This window comes from Thunnus maccoyii, chromosome 5 (assembly GCF_910596095.1).
Source record: "Thunnus maccoyii chromosome 5, fThuMac1.1, whole genome shotgun sequence".
In the NCBI taxonomy this organism is placed as follows: domain Eukaryota; kingdom Metazoa; phylum Chordata; class Actinopteri; order Scombriformes; family Scombridae; genus Thunnus; species Thunnus maccoyii.
In genome coordinates this window covers 31,683,385-31,709,496 of record NC_056537.1, presented here as the reverse complement: position 1 = coordinate 31,709,496, position 26,112 = coordinate 31,683,385, and the positions used below count along the sequence as shown (strand labels likewise).

General features: G+C 39.6%; 1 protein-coding gene across 1 annotated transcript; it reads right to left on the bottom strand.

Annotated features, from left to right (window-relative positions):
* Nucleotides 1–1,538: 1,538 nt before the first annotated feature.
* cbln1 (cerebellin 1 precursor) lies at nt 1,539–25,666 on the bottom strand. Its single transcript, XM_042410674.1, has 3 exons — nt 24,875–25,666; nt 23,361–23,480; nt 1,539–3,706 (listed from the first exon to the last, which is right to left on the bottom strand). Exons 1-3 carry the CDS (start codon nt 25,130–25,132, stop codon nt 3,509–3,511), a joined length of 576 nt encoding a protein of 191 aa, XP_042266608.1. The 5' UTR covers nt 25,133–25,666; the 3' UTR covers nt 1,539–3,508.
* Between the last annotated feature and the right edge of the window lie 446 nt (nt 25,667–26,112).

Sequence of the window (26,112 nt, the reverse complement as noted above, 5' to 3'; positions counted from 1 at the left end):
TAACAGTATAAAGCATTGCCTTATACTTGTGGTAGAACAGTATTTGGCAGTTAAGAGGCAAATGGAAATAGAAAAATCAGTTTGACAAAAGAAACAAGAGAGCTAAGATGAAAAAAGAATATAGAAGAAAGGAGGTGCCACTGGTTTTAAAGAGAGGGGGAAGAGGACATTCAAGTCTGAGATACAAAAACAGAAGGAAACCGGAGAGAAGAAGATGTGTAAAAGAGCAAATGCAGGAAGGAGAATCAAGTGGCGGGAAAGCAAGACATAAAGAGAAGAAGTGAAGTCAGATGAAGGGGGAAAAAGAAGAGAAGGAGAAGGAAGGAAGAGCAGGAGGAAGGAGGGATCTTGAGGAAGACGGGAGATGATGTTGATGTTTGCTTGTTATTCCAGCACAAATTTTCCCCCTGGAGCTCATTAGTCTGGAGAGAAACGAACCACAAAACCTTAAAAACCAACAGAGTGGAGAGAGAGAGAGAGAGAGAAAAAAAAAAGGTTGGGGGGGTGTAGGGGGGGCATCCAAAGAAAATAAAAAATAAACACATAGAAATAGAGGAATGAGAAAGTTTTGAGGGACGGAGGAAGCAGAGAAACAACCTAAATCGATTGACAGGAAGAAGATATAGTAAAAATGAAGCAACAGAGCCAGCTGCAAGAGGTCAGCAGAGAGGGATGAAGGAATAAAAAGATATACAGTAGAAGTGCCTGAGAAAGGAGGAGACACACACACACACACACACACACACACACACACAGACACAGGCACACACACACAGGCACATATAGTGAACACCGCCCACCGTTACACACAACAGTTGTACTCTAACACACTTGGGGCTGTGTATGTTTCTGGTTGTTTTCAGAAGTTATGCCAGCTTCAAGAAAATAAACTGCCAGGCCAGGCTTAATGTAGGTTTAAGAAAAATAAAAGTACCATTTAAATTTTATTGATTTCATTAGAGCAAATCAATAAGAAAACAGTAGATAAATTGATTTGATTGATCAATAAATCAAAGAATATTGTCATAGTCTAAATATTCACATGTATTTTACAGTCAAGATAATAATAAATAAATAAATAAATAAAAGTCCTTTTTAAGCTGTAGGTTTTTTTTTCTTCTGGTAAAGTATATAAGTAGTCTCAGCTTTTTAGCCACAACTTGGTTTGACCCAAAACAAAAACAAGAAGCATGTTTTTAATCAGAAGAGCAGAACGGCAGCCTCAGATTTCCACACACAATCACTAGTAAGATTCTCTTAGAATATTTTTTCTTTTATATAACATTGAAATACGGAAATACAGATATTATAGTCATCAACCAGATTCAGTTTTCAGTATTAGTATTATCATTTGTATCATCATAATACCAGTAGAATAGAAACAGTGGCTTAGATTTCGATATATTTATATATCCATTTGTATATATACTGTGTAAATTTTATATATATATATATATATATATGTATATATATATATATATAGATATAGATATAGATATATAGATATATATATATGTTATAGAGTTCGTGGTTGTAAGTTGGTTTCAGTGTCCAAAGTCCAACATAGAAGAAAAGCAAGGAAGGATCCGTGCTGGGAGGCAAACAAGTACAGCAGCAGATAAAGTACACACATGAGGAAGGAGAGGGAGATGGACCGTTAAGTAAAGATAGAGAGAGAGAGAAGGTGATTGGGGGAGGGGAGGGGGGGATAACAGAGGTATACAAAAAGGAAGAGGGAGCGAAATCTGCACTTGTGGGTAAACAGCATAGTCAAAGAGAGAAGAGGATCCTGGAGAAGGAGGGGTACAAATCTGAGAAACGGCAGCGGTGATGAGAGAGACCAACAACAACAGAGGGAGGGGGAGAAACAGACTGAGGGAGGGGAGATGAATGTGATTGAGGAAGGATGGGAGGACAGCATGGAGGGTCCAATATTTGCGTGGCTGCCTGAGAGATGATAGAAACATTTAAGGAACCAAGGAGAGGACATATAAAGTAGGAATCATGGTAATTTGCAGCTATAGCAATACTTTGTGTGTGACTTGTTTCAATACCAATGTTTAGTTCATTAGATATAGTCACAAAGAGTCACAATTAAGTATCATGATTGGAGGATGTGATTTATTAAATCTACATTTAACTGTTTGTATCTGAAATTCCTGTAGATGAAACCTCTATATCTACACACACTTCCACATTTAGAGTACAGCGGAAGAGTAAAAAACTTTTCATTTCGGTTTTTTCTTGTGCTCTTTGAAGCAATTTTCTTGCTAGCAGAGTATTTTAAAATAGTGTTTAAAGTCATACATTTTACAGCAATACATAGTTTGATTCAGGTTTTTCAGTTTATTTGCACGTCATTTAAGTTTATTTATAGCAGCTGTTGTGTGAGCTTTTCAATTAAAGGTGTCTTATCTTTGTTACTGCCATGCTTGACTGTCTTAGATTCGGAGTCATCTTTGATGGTTACAGCTGGGGAGCGTGTCTGTAGTGTTAGCTAGTTGTTGTAGGAAATCAAGACGTCTAATTTGAAGACAAATAACGGGGAACAAACTGACTGTACCAGGGATGCAGGAAGAGAGAGTGCAGTGCTGTCTGCGAGGATTAAGTAACAGAGAGCGGGAAAAAAACGGATAGAAGGGAAAGGGAGGAACAGATGTGTCTTTCAAGAACAAACTGTCTAGATATGTGAGTTTTTAAAAGCCAATAATTATGATGATATCTATAAAACACAGCTGCACAGGGAAGGTACATGTGTCCCTAGCACCTGATTTTGTGATCAGTGTTTAGTGTTCCCCCCTATGAAAAAAAATCTGGTTTGGCTTTGGGGTAGAGGCTGATCCAAAATCAGTGCAATTTATGTCAGGCATAAGAAAAAAAAAGACTACAAATATGGCCACAGTAAATGGGAGATGTGAGGAGCAGTTCTTCGAAAAACATTCTTCAAAGCTTTATGTTGATAGAGATCGATGAATTAATAATGAATGAATGAATGAATGTGGAGGAGGGAAGGGGGTTACACTTGGGCTTTAGAACACTCTGGAACATATAAATGATCAATTGCGTCTTTCAGCAGAGAATAAAAAAGGTTTTGGCGGTCCAAAGCTGCAGTCAAGCCTCAGAGAAACAGAGGGAGGAAAGGATGGATGGAAGGATGAAGGGAAGTGAAGAAGCTGGCCATACACTTTCATGTATCGGCTCCCTATTGTCCTCTCGTTTTACCCTCTTTCTGTTTCATGCTTTTACATCTCTCTATAACATCTGTCATTCTTCCTCTTCCCTCCTCCCTCTGCAGCGTCTCAAACAGAAGTCTGTTGTCACGTTCCCTCTTCGTTTTTCTTCTTCTCCGCCTCTTCCACCGTCTTATTCGCACCGTTTTCTCTTCCCCATGGCCCTCCGCCCCCTCCATCTGCCTTTTCACCTCTTCATTGTACTTTCCATCTTTCAGCAGCTCCTCCTCTTTCGTTTCCATCCCCTGCTCCTCCTCCTCTTCCTCTTGCTCTTTTCTCTACATGGGGAACACCAGGAAGCCGGAGAAGGTGGAGTATTTCCATCCTCCCATTAGGTTTCCTCTCTCCAGTTTGAGGTAGGCCCGGTCTCCCTTCTCCATTTGAATCAGGACACCATTGCTGGCCGCCTCGCGTGTCACGTCCTGGTCACCGGCAAATGCCGAAATCACCGGCCAGCCGTTGTGCATCAAGCTCACCTGGATGAGACAGAACAGGAGAGATGTTTTACTGAATTGAAAGAGGAAAGAAAGAGGCTGAGAGACAAACTGACACTCAACACAAGCAGGGAAATGTAGGGACATTTGGTATGATGCATGCCCAAAATATCATGATGCTTTCACATGGATTCAGAGCATCATATTTTTAGACTTCTTGTTGCACCGCAAGATCCTTACAATCTTTAACTAACATAATGAAAAAATGCATTTTGTTATGGTAATACAATGTTGCATGGCGCAGATTTGTGCTGTGAATTCAGCACATATCAACAGATTTATCACGAATGGCTGTTTTTTTTTTTTCAATTACCACTTGAAGAAGATTTAACAATGACTTGGAGAGAGATATTCACTCACAGAAAAGACACAGCAGACACACACACACACTGTCTGACTCAACAGATGTTTCAATAGGGAATAACATCTTCTTCTAACAAAGAGAAGTAGCTGTCAGAAATGTGTCCCCTCCCTTCCCAGGCCAGCCAACATACACACCAGACAACGGCTTTCATCATTCTCTTTTGAGCAACACAGAAATACAAGCGCTCCCTGGCTTAGTTTCCCCCTTATGCTTCACTAAGAAATGGTTTTATGCTACCCCTGGCACCGACGCGGCACTAAAAGAAACCGAAATGAAATGTGGAGAAATGTGTGTTTATGCAGGATCACACTTTATAAAACCTGTGAGATTACAGGCCCTCTGTTCTGGCCTACTGTACGACACAGGGTCGTCATTGTGCTGCACTTCTAGAGGTATACATACACTGCAAGAATATGACCACACGATGGCTGATTTAATGTCAGTAAGCAGAAACAATACAGTCTGAAAACAACACCCTAAAATTAAATGTGATGCTCAATGGAAATTGTAAAAAGATTGGGTTTTTTGGGGGTACAACATTTGAAAAAGTGGACTGCATTTGAGCACTACATGTTTACTATATTTATTCACAACATCAGATTGATTTTAAATGGAGAGAGTACCAGTACAACACAAGTCCAACTGAGAGAGCTGCATTATGGGTTGTTTGTAGGATTAATATTGGTAGGCTAGAGAGTTATTTCAAGTCTTTTAGAGTTAGTTAGTAACACTAAAAATGTTTAGTTATCCCAGTTTAACACACATGATTTTCTCATGGCTCATGCAATGTGTTTTACCGCCAGGGAGAAAATAAATTCCTGACAAATTCAAAGTTGAAAGGGAGTTGAAATCAGTCTGTTGAACAGAGATACAACCATTTCAAACCTTACTGATAGACACGCCTCGCAACAGAGTAAAGGTTGTATGTTATCACAACTGTATTTCACAGACCACTCCCGATGTGTGTTAGCAATGTTTTCGTTTCATTACATTACACAGGATGCAAGGTTTAGTTTTAAGGTTTTATGATTCCATGGAACAGTTCAGAAAACATCCTCTCAGAGAATATCACACCTGAGCTTTACATCCTCCAAAATATTTCTGTACACCCTGGAAGTGAGTAATTGTAAAACTGTTGCTAACTGATGGAGCACAGTCATGAACATCACATAATTATACACTTATCCACCTCATTCTACTTGATGGTCAGGAGAGAGTGAGTGTGTGTGTGTGTGTGTGTGTGTGTGTATGTATGTGTGTGCATGTGGGCAGGAGATGGAGAGCCTGTCAGAGTCAAGAGCTCTCTTGGCCCGGCACTCCTCTTAATGGCAAACTGAACATAGCGACTCAGACTGTATGCGTGTGAATGGGTGTTTGTGTGTGTGTGTATGCTGCTCTGAACAGCCAGTCTGTGAATTTGATGAAAACACTCAGACTATACTTAAATTATTATTTTTTTAATTATCAGGATGGAAACATGCGACAGGTCATGGCAAAATTTAGATTCAACAATGTTGAAAGTTACTTTGACTGCAAATAATTGCACTCTAGAGGAAGTTATGGAGCATATTTGTGTATACTTACATATTTACAGTATATATTAACATGTTTTTCTAATATGTCTTTTACAGGTGCACAATTGGTTCATTCTCTAGCGTAATGCGTATTAGTGCTGCAGGTATTGCCAAAACATAATACATTTCAAACCTGATAAATGGAAATTCCCTTTAGCAAAAATTTGTTTAAATGAAATATTCACAGGCAAACGTATTTGTTGCCATGCACAGTGAAAACTACACACTACACTGATATGATGGGCAGATTAGATTTCACAAAGTACAAGTAAGTGTTGTGCCACCTCAATCTCACTGCAATTCAGATCATTGCTGACATAAAACGTTTTTTGTTATACATACAAGAGCTTCTATACTGTATGTATACATGCTGTATAGTAGCCAAGTGACTGACTCACTATGAGATGAGAGAGGCTCCAGATTAACACATCTTGTGCTGTGGGGAAAATAAATCTCCTCACACATATTTATTTTAATTCTGCTTTTCACTTTGACAGTTTCACACTCCCTCTTCTGATCCATATTTGTCTTCTCTCTACAATCTACATTGACATAAAACACTACTCATGGATGGGGAGAAGTCACCAAAGTCTTGTAACAGCTTTAAATATAAGGAACATATACACTAGATTAACAGAATGTATTCTGAACACATCGATGTGTTGAAAAAGTGATTGATGAGGTGCAAATTTCTGTAAATTTCTGGCTTATCATCTAATGCACACAGCGGGGATGCACGATATTGAAATTTTTGTGATAACCAATAATTTCCCTGAACAATTCAGCCCATAATGATACCACTAACACAAGCAATACCATCACCAGTTTTATTGTTTCTATTGTTCCTATATATGATTTGTTGTTGATCTATACTGTAACTTTTGTGTGCTTTTTATATGTACTGTAATCAAGGCATCTTTGTAAAAGAGAGCTTGCTCTCAGTGGCCCTCCCTGTTTAAATAAAGGTTTCAATAATAATGTAACTGCAACAATCGGTACAAGCTTCATTCAAATCTTTCCTGATTGATCACAGATATTACACTGTTTCAAAGAGTCTGCAATCACTGATGGAGATGAGCACAAATAATTACAACTGAGCTACAGAAACATAAAATTTGAGCAGCATGCTCCGCTGATGCAGTTGTGCAACCGTCATCAATAACAGTGAAATTACTTTATGTGACATGTGAGAGGGGCAAGTAAAGGAAACAAGTAAACGATCAAAACAAACGACACACCCCTTTTATGGAGGCCTCCCAGGGGGAGTGTGAAAGAGATTTAGGGTGGAATGCGACGTGTTTTGTCATTTTAAGCATTTCTCGGTATTTCTTTAAAATGCAATGAATGCTGCATTGGAGTAAACAAAATAGATCCATAACCCATTTTTGGTTAAACCTCCTCTGTTAACCTTGCACATTAGACCAATAAGTTTTAATCAATGACATTACATTATGACCTGACATTAGAAGCTGATCAATACAGTGTATCATGCAGTAATGTTCCCACATAAATGTAAAGAAAATGTAATATACTTGTTTGATGTTTACTTCATTTCTTGCTAGAATTTATGCAGAAAACTTAAAGGAGGCCAGTCTAAAAATATCAAGTACTTCCTCCCCCCCAACCCAAAATGTCAAGCTGAGCTCAATTTTCTTACCAAACAGGTGACAGACACTTTGGCTAAAAAGAACATTATATGGAGAGATGCAACCAAAGGCTTCAAGTTAGCCTCATTAACCTCCAGATCATAATATGAACTAGAGGCATGGAGAAAGGAGAACAGACGGAGGAAACGGAGAGAGGAGGGAGATGGATGGAGAAGGAGGGGGAGACATGGTTCCTGTCCAGTGTGCGTGTAATGCTTCCGAACAGAGACAGAGATAGCAGACAAAGAGCAACACTACATCACTCTGTTACCCTCAGAGACACAGACACACATGCATCATGCAGACGAAATCCACCCTCTCACCTATCCAAGCATCCAGCCAAGTCACTCATGTGGAACATGTACACCACCACGCACCACACACAGTCTCTCTTTCTATCAGTCATTTATTTAAACGCGTTCCCTCGTTATCTTACTGACTAAAGTCCCCTTTAAGACTTGGAATGTGTAACATTCCAGGGTTCATCTACCCGCTAAAATAATGGCTTTTTGGCAATCACATAAAGGTGTCTGTTGTGCCAAGTGCCACGCTGACTCTGTTCAAACACAATGGGAGCCTTAATGGACAAAGCCAAGATGCTTGTGTGATTTTTGGCTTCTGGCATGTGAAAGGAAAGTCAAGACAACAAAAGAGTGTACTCACTAAGCTGTCTTGTTATCTTGCATTTGGTGCAGGGAGCAGGTAGAGCAGTTCATTAATTTTGGTACCAAATTTCACTCCTTTAATCTTTAGAGTCAAATCTGCTGCTTCAAAATGATCGCTGTGATCATGACACAGCATTTAAAACTGTACCTCTTACGCACAAACGCGTCATACTGTATGTAAGATTGTCATAATCTTGTGCGTACACTTACTGGCAACATGATGACATTTATTCATACTTAAGTGATATAGAAAATGTTACAGGTTCTGCTGTATGTAAATAGACTTCCAGAATGACTTTTAATATACACTTAACTATGTAAAATTGGCAGCTTCTTTACAGAAGCAGTGCAAGTCTGAAATGGACTCAAATCTCTCTTTGTGTCTTTCTCTAGCTATCTATCTCTCTCTCTCTCACACACACACACACACACACACACACACACACACACACAGCCACACTGGGTCAGTGTGTGGTGTGTGCTGGTGATGTATAGCTCTAATAAAGCTGTGACAGTGGCTTTGGAAGGATGAGACTGTGGTGTAGCGGTCGCTGGCGGTTAAGCCAGGGTGCCAGTCAGAGACTCAGTCTGACAAAATATAATTTTTAGTTATAGCAAGCAAAACCCTACAAAGGAACTGATACAGGCACCAACCCCTTAAACTATCAGTACACACAATAAACAGTGGCAAGCAAGAAACACATAACACAGCAACATTCAATGTATTATACAGATAGTGACAGTGCAAAATCCAAACATACAGCAGTTCAGGGTACAGTTCAACCCCACCCCAAAGTCAGTTTGTCAGTCTTATCAGTTTGTGTCTCTATGTACAAAAGTTCTCAGTCGTGACTTTCCTGGTTTCCACAGTTACTCTGCAGCATTCGTGTTCCCCAAATTTCTTCAGAGTGAAACCTCTCGTCAGCGTTGCAGCTGTGTAATTTGTTCCAGGAAAACCCAGCGTTACCTCCTGTGCTCCAGTGCAGACAAGGCAGCGGGCTCCCAGGGCGATGAACAGAGAGTTGGTGAATAAATGGTGTGTAGAGAGAAAAGTAGACGGGTCCGGTCTGTAATGACTGTAGTCTAACAAACGACAGACTCTGACTCGCTGCCAGAGATTGGCGCGCTAGTGACGGACATTTGGATGAACTGACCTTTTCCTTGTTTGTGTGTGTCGGCTTGTGAATATGCACCATATGCTTTTTAACTCATTCATTCATCTGTCTAGGGGTGTGTGTGTGTAATGTAAGGGTGCGTTCTTAAAGGTGCTGATCACCACAGTGGTCACTGCACACACGAACACATACACACACCTGTATGAATGAATAGCATGTTTTGGTTGTGTCTGTGCGCAGCTGTCTACTACCCCCTCCCCCAGTCACACACACATATACACACACACTCTCTCTGTCAACTACACCCTTACAATTACCAGCCATAAATATAAAAGCATGATAATAGGGCTGTGCAGCGTGTCAGGCCTCGAACGATCTGCATTCATTAATGCATAAGCACCAATTAACTGACTGAGTAACAGAGAGAGAGACAGAATAACAGAGAGAAAGAGAGAGAGAGAGCGGGGAGGCAGAATGAGGATATAAAGAGAGGAAAACAGAGAGAGGAAAAAGAGATAGAATGACAGAAGAAAGTAGCAGGGGAGAGAAAAGGAGGGATAAAGAAAATCTAGCCTTCGATATGTAAATAGAAGTTATCTGACGTCTCAGTGCAGCACTTAATGCCGACGACATGATGACATCCTGTTATTACATCATGTCCAGTCGACTGTCTTGACATGACAATGATGCTCGTCTGGGGTTTTTTGGTCCTACTTTTTTTTGTTTTTTGTCTGTTTTTCTGTCTTTTTCCTCTTTTTCTACATTTCTCTCCCCTTTCTTTTATCTCTTAATCTTTTTTTGCTTTCTTTTACTTTTTTGTGACCTCTCTTTCCTTTTTTCCTCTCTCTCTCTCACGTTTTTTTTTCCCCCTCGTCATCTCTCTCTTTACAGATAGAGACGTAGTGATGGATAGATACATAATGGTGTGTCTGTCTGGGGCCTGTGACACCCTCTGTCTTTAAAATGGCCAAGTTTCCTACAGTGGAAGTTTTCTAAAGTTTGTAGCAACTGTTAATCCACAGTCATTCAGGAGATGATGACGTCGTAGGAAAGCAAACCTCCAACAGTAAAAGAAAAAGTAAATGGATGTATGATCGGATATATGGACTAGGTTTATTTCTAAAAATTCTTACTCCATACTGAGACATTGTTGTTTCACAATAAAGGCTGACTGCCGCCTTCACATAAAAACATGCAAAAAGTGTTGAATTAGTATCAAGAAGATTTTCAGGTTGAGCTTGAGACTTAATTCTTGACCTTCAAAACAAAACAATCTCAGCTCTCTCAGCTTTTGACCACAGTCTCTGAGGACCGTGCAATACAGTCGGGAACTCCAGAGCAAGCCAAGTAAGTCAGTTGAGAATTTTTTGTCAACTGTTGTTTCCAAGGTCAAGAATAAAATGTCAAAACTCAAATTAGGAATCAACATGGATAAGAAGCTTTAGAGGTACTCAGAATCATGGAAAGTTTGCACGGCATGAGGATAGTGTGACGCGACGGAAAGCTCCAGGACAAGTAAGTGGATCTTGAGTTGAGAGTGTTTTTATCAAGCTCAGCGTTAGTTTACTGCAGCATCTTAACAGAGCTGAACAAAAAACAATGAGGTTCCTGCTGTAACAATTTTGTTTGAGTGACAGAAGGCAGTTAGAGATCAATAAAGCCATATTATGCAGAGGGGACTGCAGTGCTGCCACCTATGAATAAATGTTGTAAACTGTGTAAATTTGGTGATGTTAGCTGAAAACATGTTACCCACAACTAGTTGCCTGCTGCCAACAGTTCGGAGAGGGTTTAGTCGGTAAATACACAGAGCATCTAGTCACGTGCCTTCTCATTATCGAAATCTAGAACATCTGTGCTGGCCAGGAGAATTTATTTAGGTCAGCTCTGTGTGTTTATCTGGTGGTTTCAACAAGCTTTTTTAATTTTCTGATTTCTAGAAATACAATCCAGAAATACGATTACCAGTTTTGAAAACATTTTCATCAGCAGTTTTTATGTTTGGGATGAAATTTGTATATAAATGAAAGCTAGATTTCACATGTTATAATGCCTGAATATCCTAAACATATTAATAGGAAGATTGTGCAGTTGCAGTTGAAAGCAAACGGCACACTCTACAGCAGTGTAATGGTAGTAATAACAGATTTTAAATTAACACTCTAGTTATTACAACAGTGAGAATAAAGAAAACCTGATAGGACTTTCATTCCTACAATAATAGGAAATACATGCATGCAAGTGACAATAAATTAATGCCAAGGGAACCCCGCTCTGGATCTGCTATTTATTTAAATCTTTACAGTGAAAGTCATTGTTCCCCTCGCCAACATCATCCAGATTAGTGTTATATATACGTATGGCAGTGACTATACAAGGAATTATGTTAGCCTGCAAACACTATATCTTACAATCCCTTTGTAGAGATTGGTATTGCAAGCAAAAGAGAGACAGTGTTTCTTAAGTCTACTAATGTTCTTATTCTCCATCAGTGCCGCAGTGATCACAGCAGCCTCTGCCAGCACAGTGTGACAGGTGTTACTCTTTATTTTTCGCCTTTTTATATCTATTTGTTTGTTAGCAGGAAATCTCCTAAAATTCTGAATGGATTCTCACAGTACATTTTGAAAACACTGGACACAAGTCATGTTTTACTCGTATGCTTTCTACTAATTATCATGTTTCAAGCCATCGTCGGTAGGTGTATTTTGACAAGTAGTTAGAGGAAAAATATATTACATTCAGCTCACTCAAATGTTACTTTTCAATTTATAATTAGGATGATATTAGGATTGCCAGTGAACAATTAATGTATTGGAGTTCAATTTTGCATTTTGGAGAAAGTGAATCCAATGTGAATGTACTGTTCTTGTGGTCTGTCTCTGTGTCCTGTCTGGCCCTGATAATCAGCGGTTTATTATGTAAGAGATTTCACAACCTGCAAATGTGTACACAAAATGTTTTATTTTAAATTGGTAGTTTAATGGATTTTTATGCTTCAAATCCTATGTTTAACCACATTTTATCTAATTTAATTGTTTTGTGTTTAAAGAACTATGGAAAGATTGCATCTGTATTGCAATAACACCTGCTTCTTTCTGTGTAAACAAAGAATTAGATATTGGATACTCTACAGGTGATGTGTTGTCATATAGTACTGAGTTACAAGGAAAGCAGTCTGTGAAAAAACTATGCAGAAATGGTGCAAAGAGATGGAAGCAACCAGAACAAAGGCCAAACCTTACTGAAATATTTACAGTATGGACCCAGGCACAAATAAACAGATCCTACAGATTTCAGCAAATCTTCAATCTTCATTAACATCAGCTCAGGGAACAACATCATTAACTTGGGCACAGCCCACAGACATCATATAGGCAAAACATCCAACTCTGAATCTGTTGCCAAATGTCAAACCACACCACAAGAGGAAATGAATTAAAATGAGTTAGCTGAAAACTGAATCAGATGGCCCTTTGATTCTTTATAGCATTTACATTGTAAACACTAAAAACACAGAGGATATAAAACACTTGGTTGATGCTATAAGACAGCAGACCCTGACCTCTTACCCTGACCTGCTACACAGCACACAGCAGGGAGACAGGACAACAAGAAAGACAGTGCTTGATATTATGCTAATTCAAATGTCATTAAGAATAAAATGAATCAAACAGTAAAATACTGTAAATAACTAGAAAATAATGGTAAGCAAGGTATTGTCTTTGTTTAATCACTGCTTTACGGCTTATGAAAAAGATGGATCTATATGGATGAAGGGTCAGTCATACAACAATACTCTGACAAAACTTGTGTCAACCCTTCATGTTGTGGCTTCTGGCTCGGCCGCAGTCTGCTCTCTGCCCTCTGCAGCGTTAACACAGCTTACCATGCACTCTGTAGACATACAACAGTTCTTACACACACACTGGACTTCAGGTATTACAACTGAAAACTGTGACTCATTTGATTTGCATATGTGTTCTTAAACAACCAGACACAAAACCCAAGAAAGAGGTTCAGTGAAGATTTTATGTTCATTTATCATGTGTGTGTCTCTTAGTAAATTTGACCTTTTACGCAGCGTTGCCTTTATTTTTGCAATTAACTGGAAGCTCACAGCAAATCTATACTATACCATCATTCAGTTATACTCAAATAATTTTTAAAAATTCCCTCAGGATGCAAAAAGTTCTATCATCTTATCTGTTGATTTTTCAATTTAAACACACCATTTATGTAATTTATGATCAGCTGCATCTACCTGGTTTATCACAATCAACTCTGATATTTTACCTTTGGCCTCCAATGTCACAGTAAGGTAAGACTGCAGTTATATAGCACTGCCAGACCCGTCTCTCAGGTGTGGAGATTCTGAGAAACTGGATGAAGTCAAACTGTATTTATGAACTCCTGCAATTGTTAAAATGTAGAGAACTTGGGTGGCTGGTAATGAGCGGGCTGCACAAGTAAAGCCAGTGAGTGTGAAACACTACAAAAACACACAAACCATTCTTAGATATCCCGCAATCATACAGAAAGCCTGATACCGTACCCTATACAACAGTACTGGTGGAAATATGGTACAAAATGCATCATTTTTACCATCAGCTGTTTTCAAGTTTTGAATACTTCTAGTCAACTTTGGGATACAAAATCATAATGGTTCCTTTACCCCTTGTTTGTATTGCTTCACATCAAGTCTAGACATTTCTGACAGGCACCAGAAATCACCTAAATACCATATTAAGTAGTTCTCTGACCTGAGCATTACTGTTGTCCAAGAAGACATGATGTTCTGGTACCACAAAGATGGAACTGATAAATACTGATTTTTTTAAAACAGCGTACATCTACATTATAATACGAGTTGGACTTGTGATTGCTTGATGAAGGAGGGCTGAAAAACCTTTTCTTATGGATGTTGCTGGTCTAAAGGTTGACAAGATCACCATGCCCCCCAGAACAACACACAAGCATTTTCTAACAGAAGGAAGACATCACCGTTTCAAAAATAAAACCATGTAATGATATGACAACACTAAGGTTAAGGTTTGGTTAGGGTTAGGGGAACATTGTGGTTTGGATTTGTCATCATGGTTACAATAATAACCACTTGGTTAGAGCATGACCGAGGTCATGGAAGAAACCAATGTTGTCTGTCAGTTGGAAACAAGAAACAAATTGCAGTCCGATATTTTGTTGACCCAATCATCTGTCCCAAGTTACTGCTCCTGCAGACATCATTTGCTTTATAATAACTTCACCCCACTTCCTCCATTAATCCCAGTGGACAAGAGTCATAATTCCTACAGCCACTACAGGGTTTTGTCACTTGAATGTAAACATACCATGTTTTTGGACATTTGTTGAAACGACTGATGCTCTTGTTTTTCTTGGGAGGACAATCTAACTAAAAGTGATGCAGAACTCAGGCTCATACAGTCTTTGAAGCGGATAACTACAATCAGATACAAACAGGAATGATTTGTGGGACTAACCAAGGCTTCGCAATCAGAAAGACTTCCTTAGTGGTTTACACAGTCAATCCATATTCTTAAATTTAAAGCACATGCCTGTTCATACGTTAGGCTTCAGCCCCATGTTTTTACTTTGATTACAAAAATCAACTCTATAATGAGGTCTAAGTTTTAAATGTTTTTGTAATTATTATTCTGAGAATGTGGAGAAAATCCCGAGTGGTGAAGTTAACTCTAATCCTGACCCTGAAGAGCTTTTGGAAAGAAATACAAATGTTTTTTTTGTTTTTTTTTACTGACTAAAGTCCTAATGATTCACTTTCATTGGGTCTTTGTAACAATCTTGCTTGATTAAAAGATATTAATATTCAAAGACTACTTTCTCTCACACCTCTTCTCTATCACACAAGCACAAAACAGCGCAAGTTTCCGTAATGTTCTGCCAAACTGAGAAAGACTGAGCGCAGGTTGATTCGCTAAAACTGTCTTAACAAGTATACTCAGTTTAATTATTTCTATTTGCATCCATTCTGCTTAACATAGTGAATTAATACTTAACAAAGTATCAAGCACTGATGTTTTAAAATCAAATCCCTCAACTTCTGACAATGAACCATTTCAGAGTCACCTATATTTTGCCCCAAACAAAACCCATATCATATAATACATAAGAGGAATGACATGGGCTGAAAGGTGAGTTTTTATATTTGACCCTTTGGGCTCATTTTTAAATATTACAGATATGTACATCTAGATCTGCTTCTGTATATTATTTTCATCTATTTTCAATTAGGGAGTTGGTCTCTACAATTGCAGAATAGTCTAAACCCGTCCTTGAAAAACAAGCTCACAAACAAGCAGCTGAAATGTATTGTCTCTGTGTGAGGCCTGACAACTCCCAGAATATTTTCTCTGTGGCCAGTTAGAAGACAAACCAACTTCATTATTCCATCTTTTCTTCCCACTTTCTCCATCCACCATTTCAAAGGCAGGAGAACATAGGAACAGATAAAATGTTTGTGTGGCTTTGACTTTGACTTGGTTCTCACTTCCCTGCATCTCAACAGTAGAAGATGAACAGTCTGAGACAGTAGCAGAGGAGTCGTGTATTTCTTCTATGTTTTCTTTGTCATAGCTCAGTTCACACTACTTATTCTGTTCACACTTCTTCATGTTCAACACATCAATGGCTACTCATTTTCTTCAAACCCACAGTTGTAGAATATTGGAAGAGTAGTGACACAACCCAGCATTTCTTGCATTCTCATGTTGCCTGTTGGCCTTAAACCACCATGTCAGTATTATTTAGTAGGCCACACATAATACTTACAGACTCAAAGATGCGCACTTTACCTAATGAGTAATGAGTATCCTGTGTTCTTGTCATTGGTGTGGAGTAGGCCAGGTGTTCTGAAGTCATACAGATTAGAAGCTCCCAATAGAAAATAGAAAAGATTCACTAACAAATCTTTTTATGACAGTTTCCTATTTATCTTCATGCATGAGTGGTAGATAATCTACAGACCACAAAAAAAGTCACTTTTGAGACTGACCAATCATTAAGATTTCACAGTCCCACATAGATCAACAATGTTAGAGTAAACTTCACACTAAATCCATGTTTTTGAGTTAGTAAATCATGTCTACAGTCATTTTATTACACTTTATCAATATATCCTGGTCCCAGTCTATAGTCTTCATTTTAACAGAAACAATTTGCCTTTTTCCAGAGACAATCCAATTATTCCCTGGTCCACCATACCCGATAACTACAAGGCAACATCACGGTATCTACACCCTAATCCTTGCATGGTTGTAGCCTATTACTCCTGCTACTAATAGTAGTGAGCTAATAGTAGTAGTAGTAGTAAGGTAGTAGTTTACGGTGTTGATCACTGTTTGGGGCAAATTTACATCCTCTCTCACTCTCCACTGTTCTCCTGCATCTGCTGAAACCTAAGCTTGCAGTTGAAATTGCTCTGGACCATCATCACATTCATTAATTTCAATGTCTGTCAGTATAAAAGATGCCTCGGGTTGCACAAGTAAAAGGCGAGCCATTAATAGCCGTTAGTATGTAGCTACAGTTCTTTGAATTCTGGATGAACTCCAGATGTATTAATTGAAGTGTCGGTGTAGACGGGGGAGGGATAGAGGGACACTGGAGCAACAGTCTGACATGGCTGTGAGAGGGGTGAGAGTAGCAGTGGAGAAAGTGGGGACAGCCAGAGAAAAAGAGGTGAGGTGTGTTAGGCTGCATTCAGACCAACAACAGCTCTGCGGGAAAAAATGCAGCCCTATCATTCATTTGAATGGGGGCAGTGTATGGACGCAGTGGGGGTGCTGATACAGGGTGCTCTGGCAAAGAGTTGTGAGGATTACAAACCGCTGTGAAGTGCTTTGGCATCTGATAAGCCTTTAAACACATTACAGTTCTTCTCAGTCGCTTTGATACATTTCCCAAATCATGGTTAACATTTGCAAAACAGTAAGTGCAGTTCTCATTCGCAAACAATTCGTACAAACAGCACCACACAATGGATTACCTGCAACAGCCTGTAACTTGCTCAATATATATATATATATATATATATATATATATCTGCCAATATTAAAGGAAAAACTGGTCCAGGTCTGAATGCTTGACCCGCACAGTGAAGGCTTCCGGTGGCTCTGTTATGCTTTAGGGGCATTTTGCTGGCATGATTTGGGTCCACTTGTCCCCTTAGAGGGAAGAGTCACTGTGAATCAATACAAAGTTGTTCTGAGTCATCACCTTTATCCTATGATGAAACATTTCTATCCTGATGGGAGTGGTCTCTTCCAGGATGACAATGCCCCAATTCACAGGGCACGAGGGGTCACTGAATGGTTTGATGAATATGAAAATGATGTCAATCATATGCTATGGCCTTCAAAGTCACCAGATCTCAACCCAGTTGAACACCTATGGGAGATTTTGGACTGATGTGTTAGACAACAATCTCCACCACCATCATCAAAACACTAAATGAGGAAATATCTTTTTGAAGAATGGTGTTCTTACTAAGATGCTGTATGTTGGTCGTTCCTTTAATTTGTCACACATCTGTACGAATGTACTGTATATACATACATATACATACATACATGTGTGTTTGTGTGTTAAAGTATCGATACAGTATGTATCTGTATAACGCATATTTACTGTACACTTTAAATGCAAGTGAAATACTTTAATATGAAGCATTACAGTAAGTATACTATACTATATACTATACTATACAGTATAATGCACATTGTTGGATTACATACCTGTTCTGTCTACGAAACATTTGAATGATTGAGAACACGGTTGTTCTCCCAACATTCAGCTGCACCCTTCGACCAGCCTCGGCCATTATAAGGCCATGATTGAGAACATGGTGCACAACCGTGGCCCTTATTTCATCAGGGACGTGTCTATGTCCTCGGCCTCTTCTACCTCTTCCTCTGTTTTGCCTCCCTACCCTTCCTCATGTAGTCTTACTCCTCTTCTTCTCAACAGCTGTTGATTCTGTTCATTTCCTTGTTGTTCTTCCATTGTCAGAAATTATAACACTGTGTTGTGCTCTGTCTATATATGCTTGCCAATTGAAGGTTCATGAGCTGCTGAGCTATTTTAGAGAACTGGTTGATCATTGGTTGATCTAATGCTTCACACATTCCCCTTCATTAGTGAATGCAATTCCTCAATTCAAGACACTAATAGAAATGTATAGACAATATGTTTTACATATTATGACAACTGGTTCCAACATTTTGCATGTAATGACTTATGCAATGAATATTGCCTAGATGTTTTGATCAACATAACACAAGTTGATAATGTAGGAAGCAGCAGACAATTGTACATAATCATTTGCATGAATGTGCCAAAGCATTTGCAATTTGTTCAAAAAAATGAGAAATTCCTTTTATGATGTGCACAAGTGACTAGATGATGTGGAGGTTGAACAAATAGTTTTGAGAATTTCAGTTCTGATCTGAGAAATGTACCAAAGCAACTGAGAAAAACTGTAATCTGTAGCTCCAACTGGACTTCCTGGATCCCCAGTACTTAAACAACATGCCCCCACCAACGCAGCCACTTGCATCATTTAAAGGCAGGGCTGATTTCGGTCTGAATGCAGCCTTAGGCTTGCATTTTTTTTCTTTTTTTATGGGGTGTGCTAAAACAGGATAGTAAGTTGCTCTTTATTTACTTACACAGTGAACACACATACCACAAAAGAATGTCATTAGCAAAATCTTTTTTGATTTGTTTGGCACATCACACGTATGTGTTACTGTGGATACAGTTGTCTTACAATAAAAATAATACAGATGTATGTTGCTGTATCTTGTTGTATTCTCCCAATGTATGACACACAGGTAAAATAATGCGTGGTTTTCAAAGGGAATAATATTGAGCAGTGTTGTTAGGCCTAAATTGCCTTTCACTTATTCGCTATTTAACTATAATCAAAAACATCAACTTAAGACATGGTCCTAAGATTTCACTCAAAGATCTCCTGTTAGACTGAACAAACAAATAAAGGAAGTTTTTATCCAAGACATATAAAGCACAATTATTTGTCCACCAAAAAAGTCACCTGTTTGTACCTGTGTGTATGTGAGTGTGTGTGTTTCTGGCCATTTTTAGCCATGTTTAGCCAGAGGTTCTCAATCTGTTTGCTGCACAGGAAATTAGATTATATTAAGTAATTGTTGGAACATATTTAAGAATGATGTGAGCCAAATTTCATCTCAGTGGTTCTAATAGTATACACATATCAATCTCTAAAATGTGCATATTTTTTAAAACAGAATTTGCCAACACTAATGAAGTGGTGCTTATAAAGTGCTGGCACATTGTGACAGCACTATAACAATTTTAAACAGAGACATATAAATATTACTTGCACGTGTCAAAATTAGCATGCATTTTGATAGTTGCTTACATTAATTTCTAGGCATATATGTTGCACTTACTTCACCCAAACTAGCATAGTTGTAGTAAATAGAAATTATCCTGGACCATGTTGGCATTACTTATAGTTACAACAATATACACTAGTCACAACAATATAGTTACAATATATACTATAGTACCAATTAACAGGGTAAGCAGCTGTTCTGAATGTACATGGATATAAATATCTCATTACAACATGGGATTACCTCAGTGACTCAAATTAGGGAATATAAATGTGTGTACTGGGAAAACACAGTACAAACATGGGTTAACATGCACTATATTGTTGAAAGGATTCTGCTTTGTTGCAGACACATGCAGCTACTTTGGGTCAAAATATGATCAAAATTATGATCCAATGAGTCAAAATATCACTCTTTGGAGATATGTAAGGTAAATTCTCTTTTTATCAGGGCAGTGTGATATCAAAAGCATGAAGCAGTGCCTCCAGGTTTTCTTCTCTCAATGGGAAATGATGGTTATAGAAAAGCCTCAGTCCACAGACAGCATGAGCCATTTTAGATGTGCTTTTTGTATAGTTTTAACACATCTGCTTTGACCTGAGGCTTCATGGATGCCATTTCTGAATGCCCAGGTGCTCAAAGTACTCTAAAATATTACTTATCCCCCCTGCAAAACCACAATAAATAGCACCATAACATTTGTCCATAATATATGGCTTTACATTGCCTGTTTTTTTTAATTTTATTTAAATTATTTAAAGGACCAGTGTGTCAGATTTAGTGGCATCTAGCGGTGAGGTTGCAGATTGAAACCAACTGAATTCCCCCCCGCCCCCCTTTCCAAGTGCGTAGGAGAACCCATGGAAACTTGCAAAAAATGTGAAAGGCCCTCTCTAGAGCCAGTGTTTGGTTTGTCCATTCTGGGCTACTGTAGAAACATGGCAGTGCAACATGGCGGCCTCCATGGGAGAGGACCCGTTCCCTATGTCGATATAAAGGGCTCATTCTAAGGTAACAAAAAGACAGAGTCTGTTCCACTAGATGCCGCTAAGTTCTACACACTGCACCTTTAATAATTATCTTTTCTAAACTTTATATAATCTCAGTGCCCTGTGGTAGAGTATTTTTCAAGTATGTTCAATAGTTATCTATGTAACATTCAGGAGCTGTTGGTAGCAATAAGACGTCTGGATTATGGTTTGATTTTTGTTATAATGGCTGAGCAGTACTCTAACAGAAGGCATGTTAACCCTTGTCTAATACCTGAAAATGTTTCCAATATACAGTATTATGGTCTTCATAAAACAATGCAAACAAAGCTTGTGATTAAAAAGTCCACCTACCTATCCAAAGAGCACCTCACATTGCTGAGTATTGATATCCTACCAGCGCCTCATTTGTTTATCTTTCTGTTCTGTGAGCTCTCTGTTCTAAGCTGCAGGTACAAGATGTTCACTAAGGGAGATGGAATATATTTGTTTCAATTTAATTTCAAATAGAGAGCAGTGGCATATGTAGGAAATGTAAATAACTGCACTTGAAATGACGCCCTGTGACAAAAAGAAGTGTTTGAAATGTATATTGTAAATGACTATGAAATTACAGGATGCTATCCCATCTGTTCCTTTAGATCCGAAAATATACCGCATTACTTTGCAATACTTGAATTTAATAGCTTGGCAAAAAGCAAAGTGAGATGAGTTTGCAGCGGTTTTGACAAAGACACTCCCATCACATCTGTCACCTGTCACAGACAGACAGACAGACGGATAGATAGACAGATAGACAGATAGATAGATTGATCATTTCACAAGAAAGGACTGATGAGAGATGGAACAAACTGTTTATCCTTCCCTCTGTACATCTACCTATCATCTGCTGATAAACAGTTACTCATGATGTCTGGCTTTCTTCCGTTTTCTCTCTTTGCCCTGCCTGAACCTCCTCTTTTTCTTTTCTTCCTGTCCATCCTTTGTTCTTTCATTACTCTTTTCTCTTCTTCTTCTCTCCCACACCTTCCCTTCTTTCTTCCCTTATTCTTCTTGTCCCTCCCTCCAATGTTGTTCAATTCTTCCTTTGCCTTCAATTTTTCATTCCCCGTTTTTTCTTAACTTTCTTTTTTCTTGTGTCCATGGCCTTCCCATTCCCCTCCCTTTCCTCTTTCCTTCTTTTCTTCCCCTTTCCCCCTCTCTATTTTTCATTTACATTCACATCCTTTCCTCTCTTTCCCATCCCCTTCATCCCTAGCACACTCTTTTTCCCGCTGTCTCTCATCTTCTGCATGCACCACAGTAGCTGTCTCTAAGGCAATTAAACAGTGGGAGTTTTCTACACAGCAGATGTGCTGGATGGATGGGAGGATGAATGGAAGAGGTTGAGGGTGAGCAGCACACATCTCGAATGCTTGGAGGAGAGAGGACAACCTACACCTCTTTGTTTCATGTCAGAAACATGACAGAACAAAGTTTTTTCTAACTGCATCCAAGGCTAAAGTTTCAAAACCATTTTTGAAATGTTACAAACTCTTAGGGCCTTAGCAGATTACAACTCATGCGCTGCACTCTATCCTAAAAATTTCCGGTTATCAAAAGTCAGTTGGTCAGGCTATGATCAAAAACAGTTTTTCTGATTTCCTTTTTAATTCCTCTCTCACTGTTTTATTGCTGATAATGTCTAATAGCTATACTGTAGTTTCATATTAAGAATACCTCAAATTGGCATAAATAATAGCACCAATGGTAATGTGACAGGCATTATCACCATTGTGTTCTGCCTGGTATGACAGACTTAATTGCCTAAGTGTCATGAGTCAAGTCTTTGACATCTATGGCCTATTTGCGTGCAGTCACACAAAGATGACTCTGATTACCTGCCAAGTTTGACTTTTCCCCTCACATATCGCCCGCCCTCCTTGTTGTTGTTATTGTTGTTACTGCTGGTGCCATGCTAATTAATGCAAGACTCCAATAATAAAGTATAAGTAGCAACACATAATGCAAAGCCCCAGGGAGCCAACAGCATAATTACACAACAGTTTAATTTGCAAAAGATACATTGTAATTAACGCTGTGTGGCTTGTAAAGCGCCATCACGTGCATGTTAAATGCTGGAAATGGGCTTAAGACTTCTAAAGTGCTTTTTATCACTTGACACATCAAAAGAATATGGAGACTGCATCTAAGGCATAGTGAAAATGAACTGTTAGTAGGATGAAAGAAGAGTTGTGAAGAGCCACACTGCAGGCAGTGTGTGTGAGTGAGTGTGTGTGAGAGAGAAACAAATAACAGGAAAACGTGATATTTTTAAATAACGTGTGTGTGTGTGAGAGAGAGAGAGAGAGAGAGAGAGAGAGAGAGGTGGGGGTGGGGGGGTGTTGGAGGGGCGCAATTTCAATGCCTGTCTGTTCAAAATTGACTTGAATCTTTTAAATAATCAAAAATATTTTGCTGCTGTTGCCTCTTTTCATGGTAAGACACACATAGAAGGAGACGTTGCTGTCCATGGTGCTGAAACTAAACCTGCTGGAGCCGCGTGCCCCTCCTCGCGCTCACCACAGCATTGCATCCTCCTGTCGGCTACATGCGCATGATTCGGCTCTGTCCTCTGCATGTATTGATTAATTATGATTGGGCCGGCGGGTGTCGGGCGACTAGCTTTCATCTGTTAATGCCCGCCCCCGTCGTTGTCTCCCGGGAAAGACATCTCAAACATGTACAAAATGACTTCCAGTGCGGATGATAATGAACTTTTATGAGGGAAAAAAAACAGCATGGGGGCGCATGGTGTGGTCCGCGCGCACAGACATACAAACACACACAAATACAAATAAAAAAGAACACAGGAACAAGCGCTACCTGTATGGTTTGGCGGTTGTAGACTTTCACTACGTGGAAGTTAAAACTGTAAATCCCTTTGCGCGGCGCGATGAAATTACTTCTCTCCTCGTCAAAATTCTTCCCAACGTTTACTAGAACCTGAAAGAAAGAAAGAAAGACATCAACCAAATATTCTTGATAAAACTGTTTCAATAGGCTTACTGAATGTCTTTCACAGTAGTCTATTTGCACTCAGATCATTAGTAACTGTGGATATAGCCTGTATCTTAAAAATCTGATCCAAATGTTTTCATGTACAGACTCCAAGTAGACGAACATTAAGCCATGGACCCCTCTGAACAAATTTGCAATTGTTTATTTAGTAGCTAATTAATTGTCTATTTTTCTAAGAGATCGTTAAACATATTAAGTCCACATATCATTATTGTAGCTTATTTTCTTCTCGGGATCATTTTGAAATTGATACTTCACTTATATTTCTGATAGATAACTCCAAAGGGCCTCTCTGGCCCGCTCCACACATTCAGATTCACTGATGTAGAGGGATAACTCTCTGCTTTTATCTCGGCTTTTCCCCCTGTCAGAACTTCCAAACTTTATTGGAGATGAAAAGGAACTTAATCAATCTTTCAAATGAAATTTTCAATTATGTATTTCCGCAGCCAAATGTCTGGTTTTATGGATGGAAGCGAACTATGGGGTGTAATTGAACGGCAGTTTGAGAGAGAATTAACCTTTAACGGCAGGCGGGTAGGACCTCGCCCTCGCGACCTGCCGTTACTAAATTATTTGGCGACAAGTCAGTTCCAATATCCCATATTGTCAGCTCAAAAAGTTGAAATATTCAAAAGGCTTTCCTACCAGGCTATTCTTTCCCAACCGCTTAGGGAATACATTACCTATAAAAAGAATCGTTACTGAGAAAGATTCATTTCCGCTCCACTTTCGGTTATCTTGAATGGAGCTGCTCTCTGCTGCCCGCGAGACCATTACCGTGCACGAGACGCTGCTGCGCGTGACCCCAGCCACTGTAGCCTTTATCTATCGGCTAAATTAACCTGGACTCCTGGTTTTCACGACTTTTTACACAACATGCTGCTTGATTAAGTTCGGGATTTATTGCAAATAGCTTTTAATCAATGTTTGGGGTTTTAAGACGCAGTAAAAAGATCAAATGAAACAGTCTTCGGGGTGTAATTTAATGATCTGCGGCGCAGAAAAAAACATCATCGTTTCTGGTGCCTCTTCAAATTATGGATATTTTACACTTCAATCCATATAGCTAAAGTTGTCTGTCTAGACTAACAGCTACCACACCAGGCAATAAGCATACCACACATGAAACACACACACTATCTGAAACTTCATATGTGCGCTGGTCCTTTATTAGGTAGAATGAGACAAATTTGGATAGGCCTATGTCAGTGTAAAACTGTGCGAATCTGTCTCAGACATTAACTTGTTTTACTTCTTTTACTCTTTGTTGCTATTATTTTAACAGAATACGATAGAACACATATTTTGCCTCCTACCCGATCAAAGTAGATGACCATAGTCCGGTTGCTCATCTCGGAGGGCTCGTGGTTGGTGTTCCGGACTGCGGAGAACGCCACCTTGGCGCTGCCCGAGCGCACCGAGATCCCGAGCGCCGTGCCCGTGGGGTCCGAGGTCGGGTTGGAGTCGCACACCACGAGGCACTTCCCCTCCAGAACGATTGGTTCCGTCTCGTTCTGTGCGCGGGACGGGCTCGCCGCGAGCCACACGGCACTGAGCAGGCAAAACGCCAACATACCGGACCAGAACGATGAACTTCTTCGGTCGTCTTCACACCTTAAACCGTGGGTCTATTCCCCTTTAAAAAAAGTAAGGAAGGAAGAGTTTCCCGGTGTTCCCCCGATGAACCTTAAGAACTGTTGTTTTACAATTAGATGCCACTCCGTTTTCTTGGATTTAATGAGCCTACAGCAAACAGTTTCTCCCTCGCAGAGTCTTTTGAGGGGAAACCAGACGGTTATTTTTAGGCTTTTCTCCTCCTTTTTCCCCCCCAAAAATCAGTTTATCAACCCCGTATCTCCGGTCTCAGTTTTCACCTGTTCTTTTCCTCTTTCCTCACTTCTCAGCAGCTTTTCTGTCACTTGGAAACACAATAAACGGGAGTCGCGCGCGGTACGGAGGGGCCCTGGTCGAGTGAGGAAGCAGCAGAACTCATAGTGCGCGGGGGGGAGCTCAGTCTGCTCTCTCTCGCGCGCGCTTGAATTATTGATATGTAAGATATGAGAGTTTCAAACACAAAAGGCTCGAGAGGAAGGGACGCGGCGCGCGAGCGCAAGATGCTCCCGCCCTGGTCTTACTCTTTTTTTCCCCCTCCCTCCCCTCGGTAACGGAGACCCATCATCGGATTAGCGCGTGCGCGTCTTTGCTATTTTCCAATCACTGCGTGCCGACCGCCCCCCTCCCCGCCCCACCACTTATCTAGCATCTCTCTCTCTCTCTCTCTCTCTCTCTCTCTCTCTCTCTCTCTCTTCCTCTCTGACTCCCCCTCCTTCTGTCTATCTATCTGCAGTTGCCTGTCTCATTCCCTTCCTTCCTACATAGGCCTACACACTTGTTCTCTTTGCTTTTTCTTTCCTCATTTCTCTCTCTCTCTCTCTCTCTCTCTCTCTCTCTCTCTCTCTCTCTCTCTCTCTCTTTTCTCTCTCACTCACCCACCCAAACACCAAACATACAGTAGCATCTTCTTAGCATCTTACAGGTGAACCTAAAGAGCAGT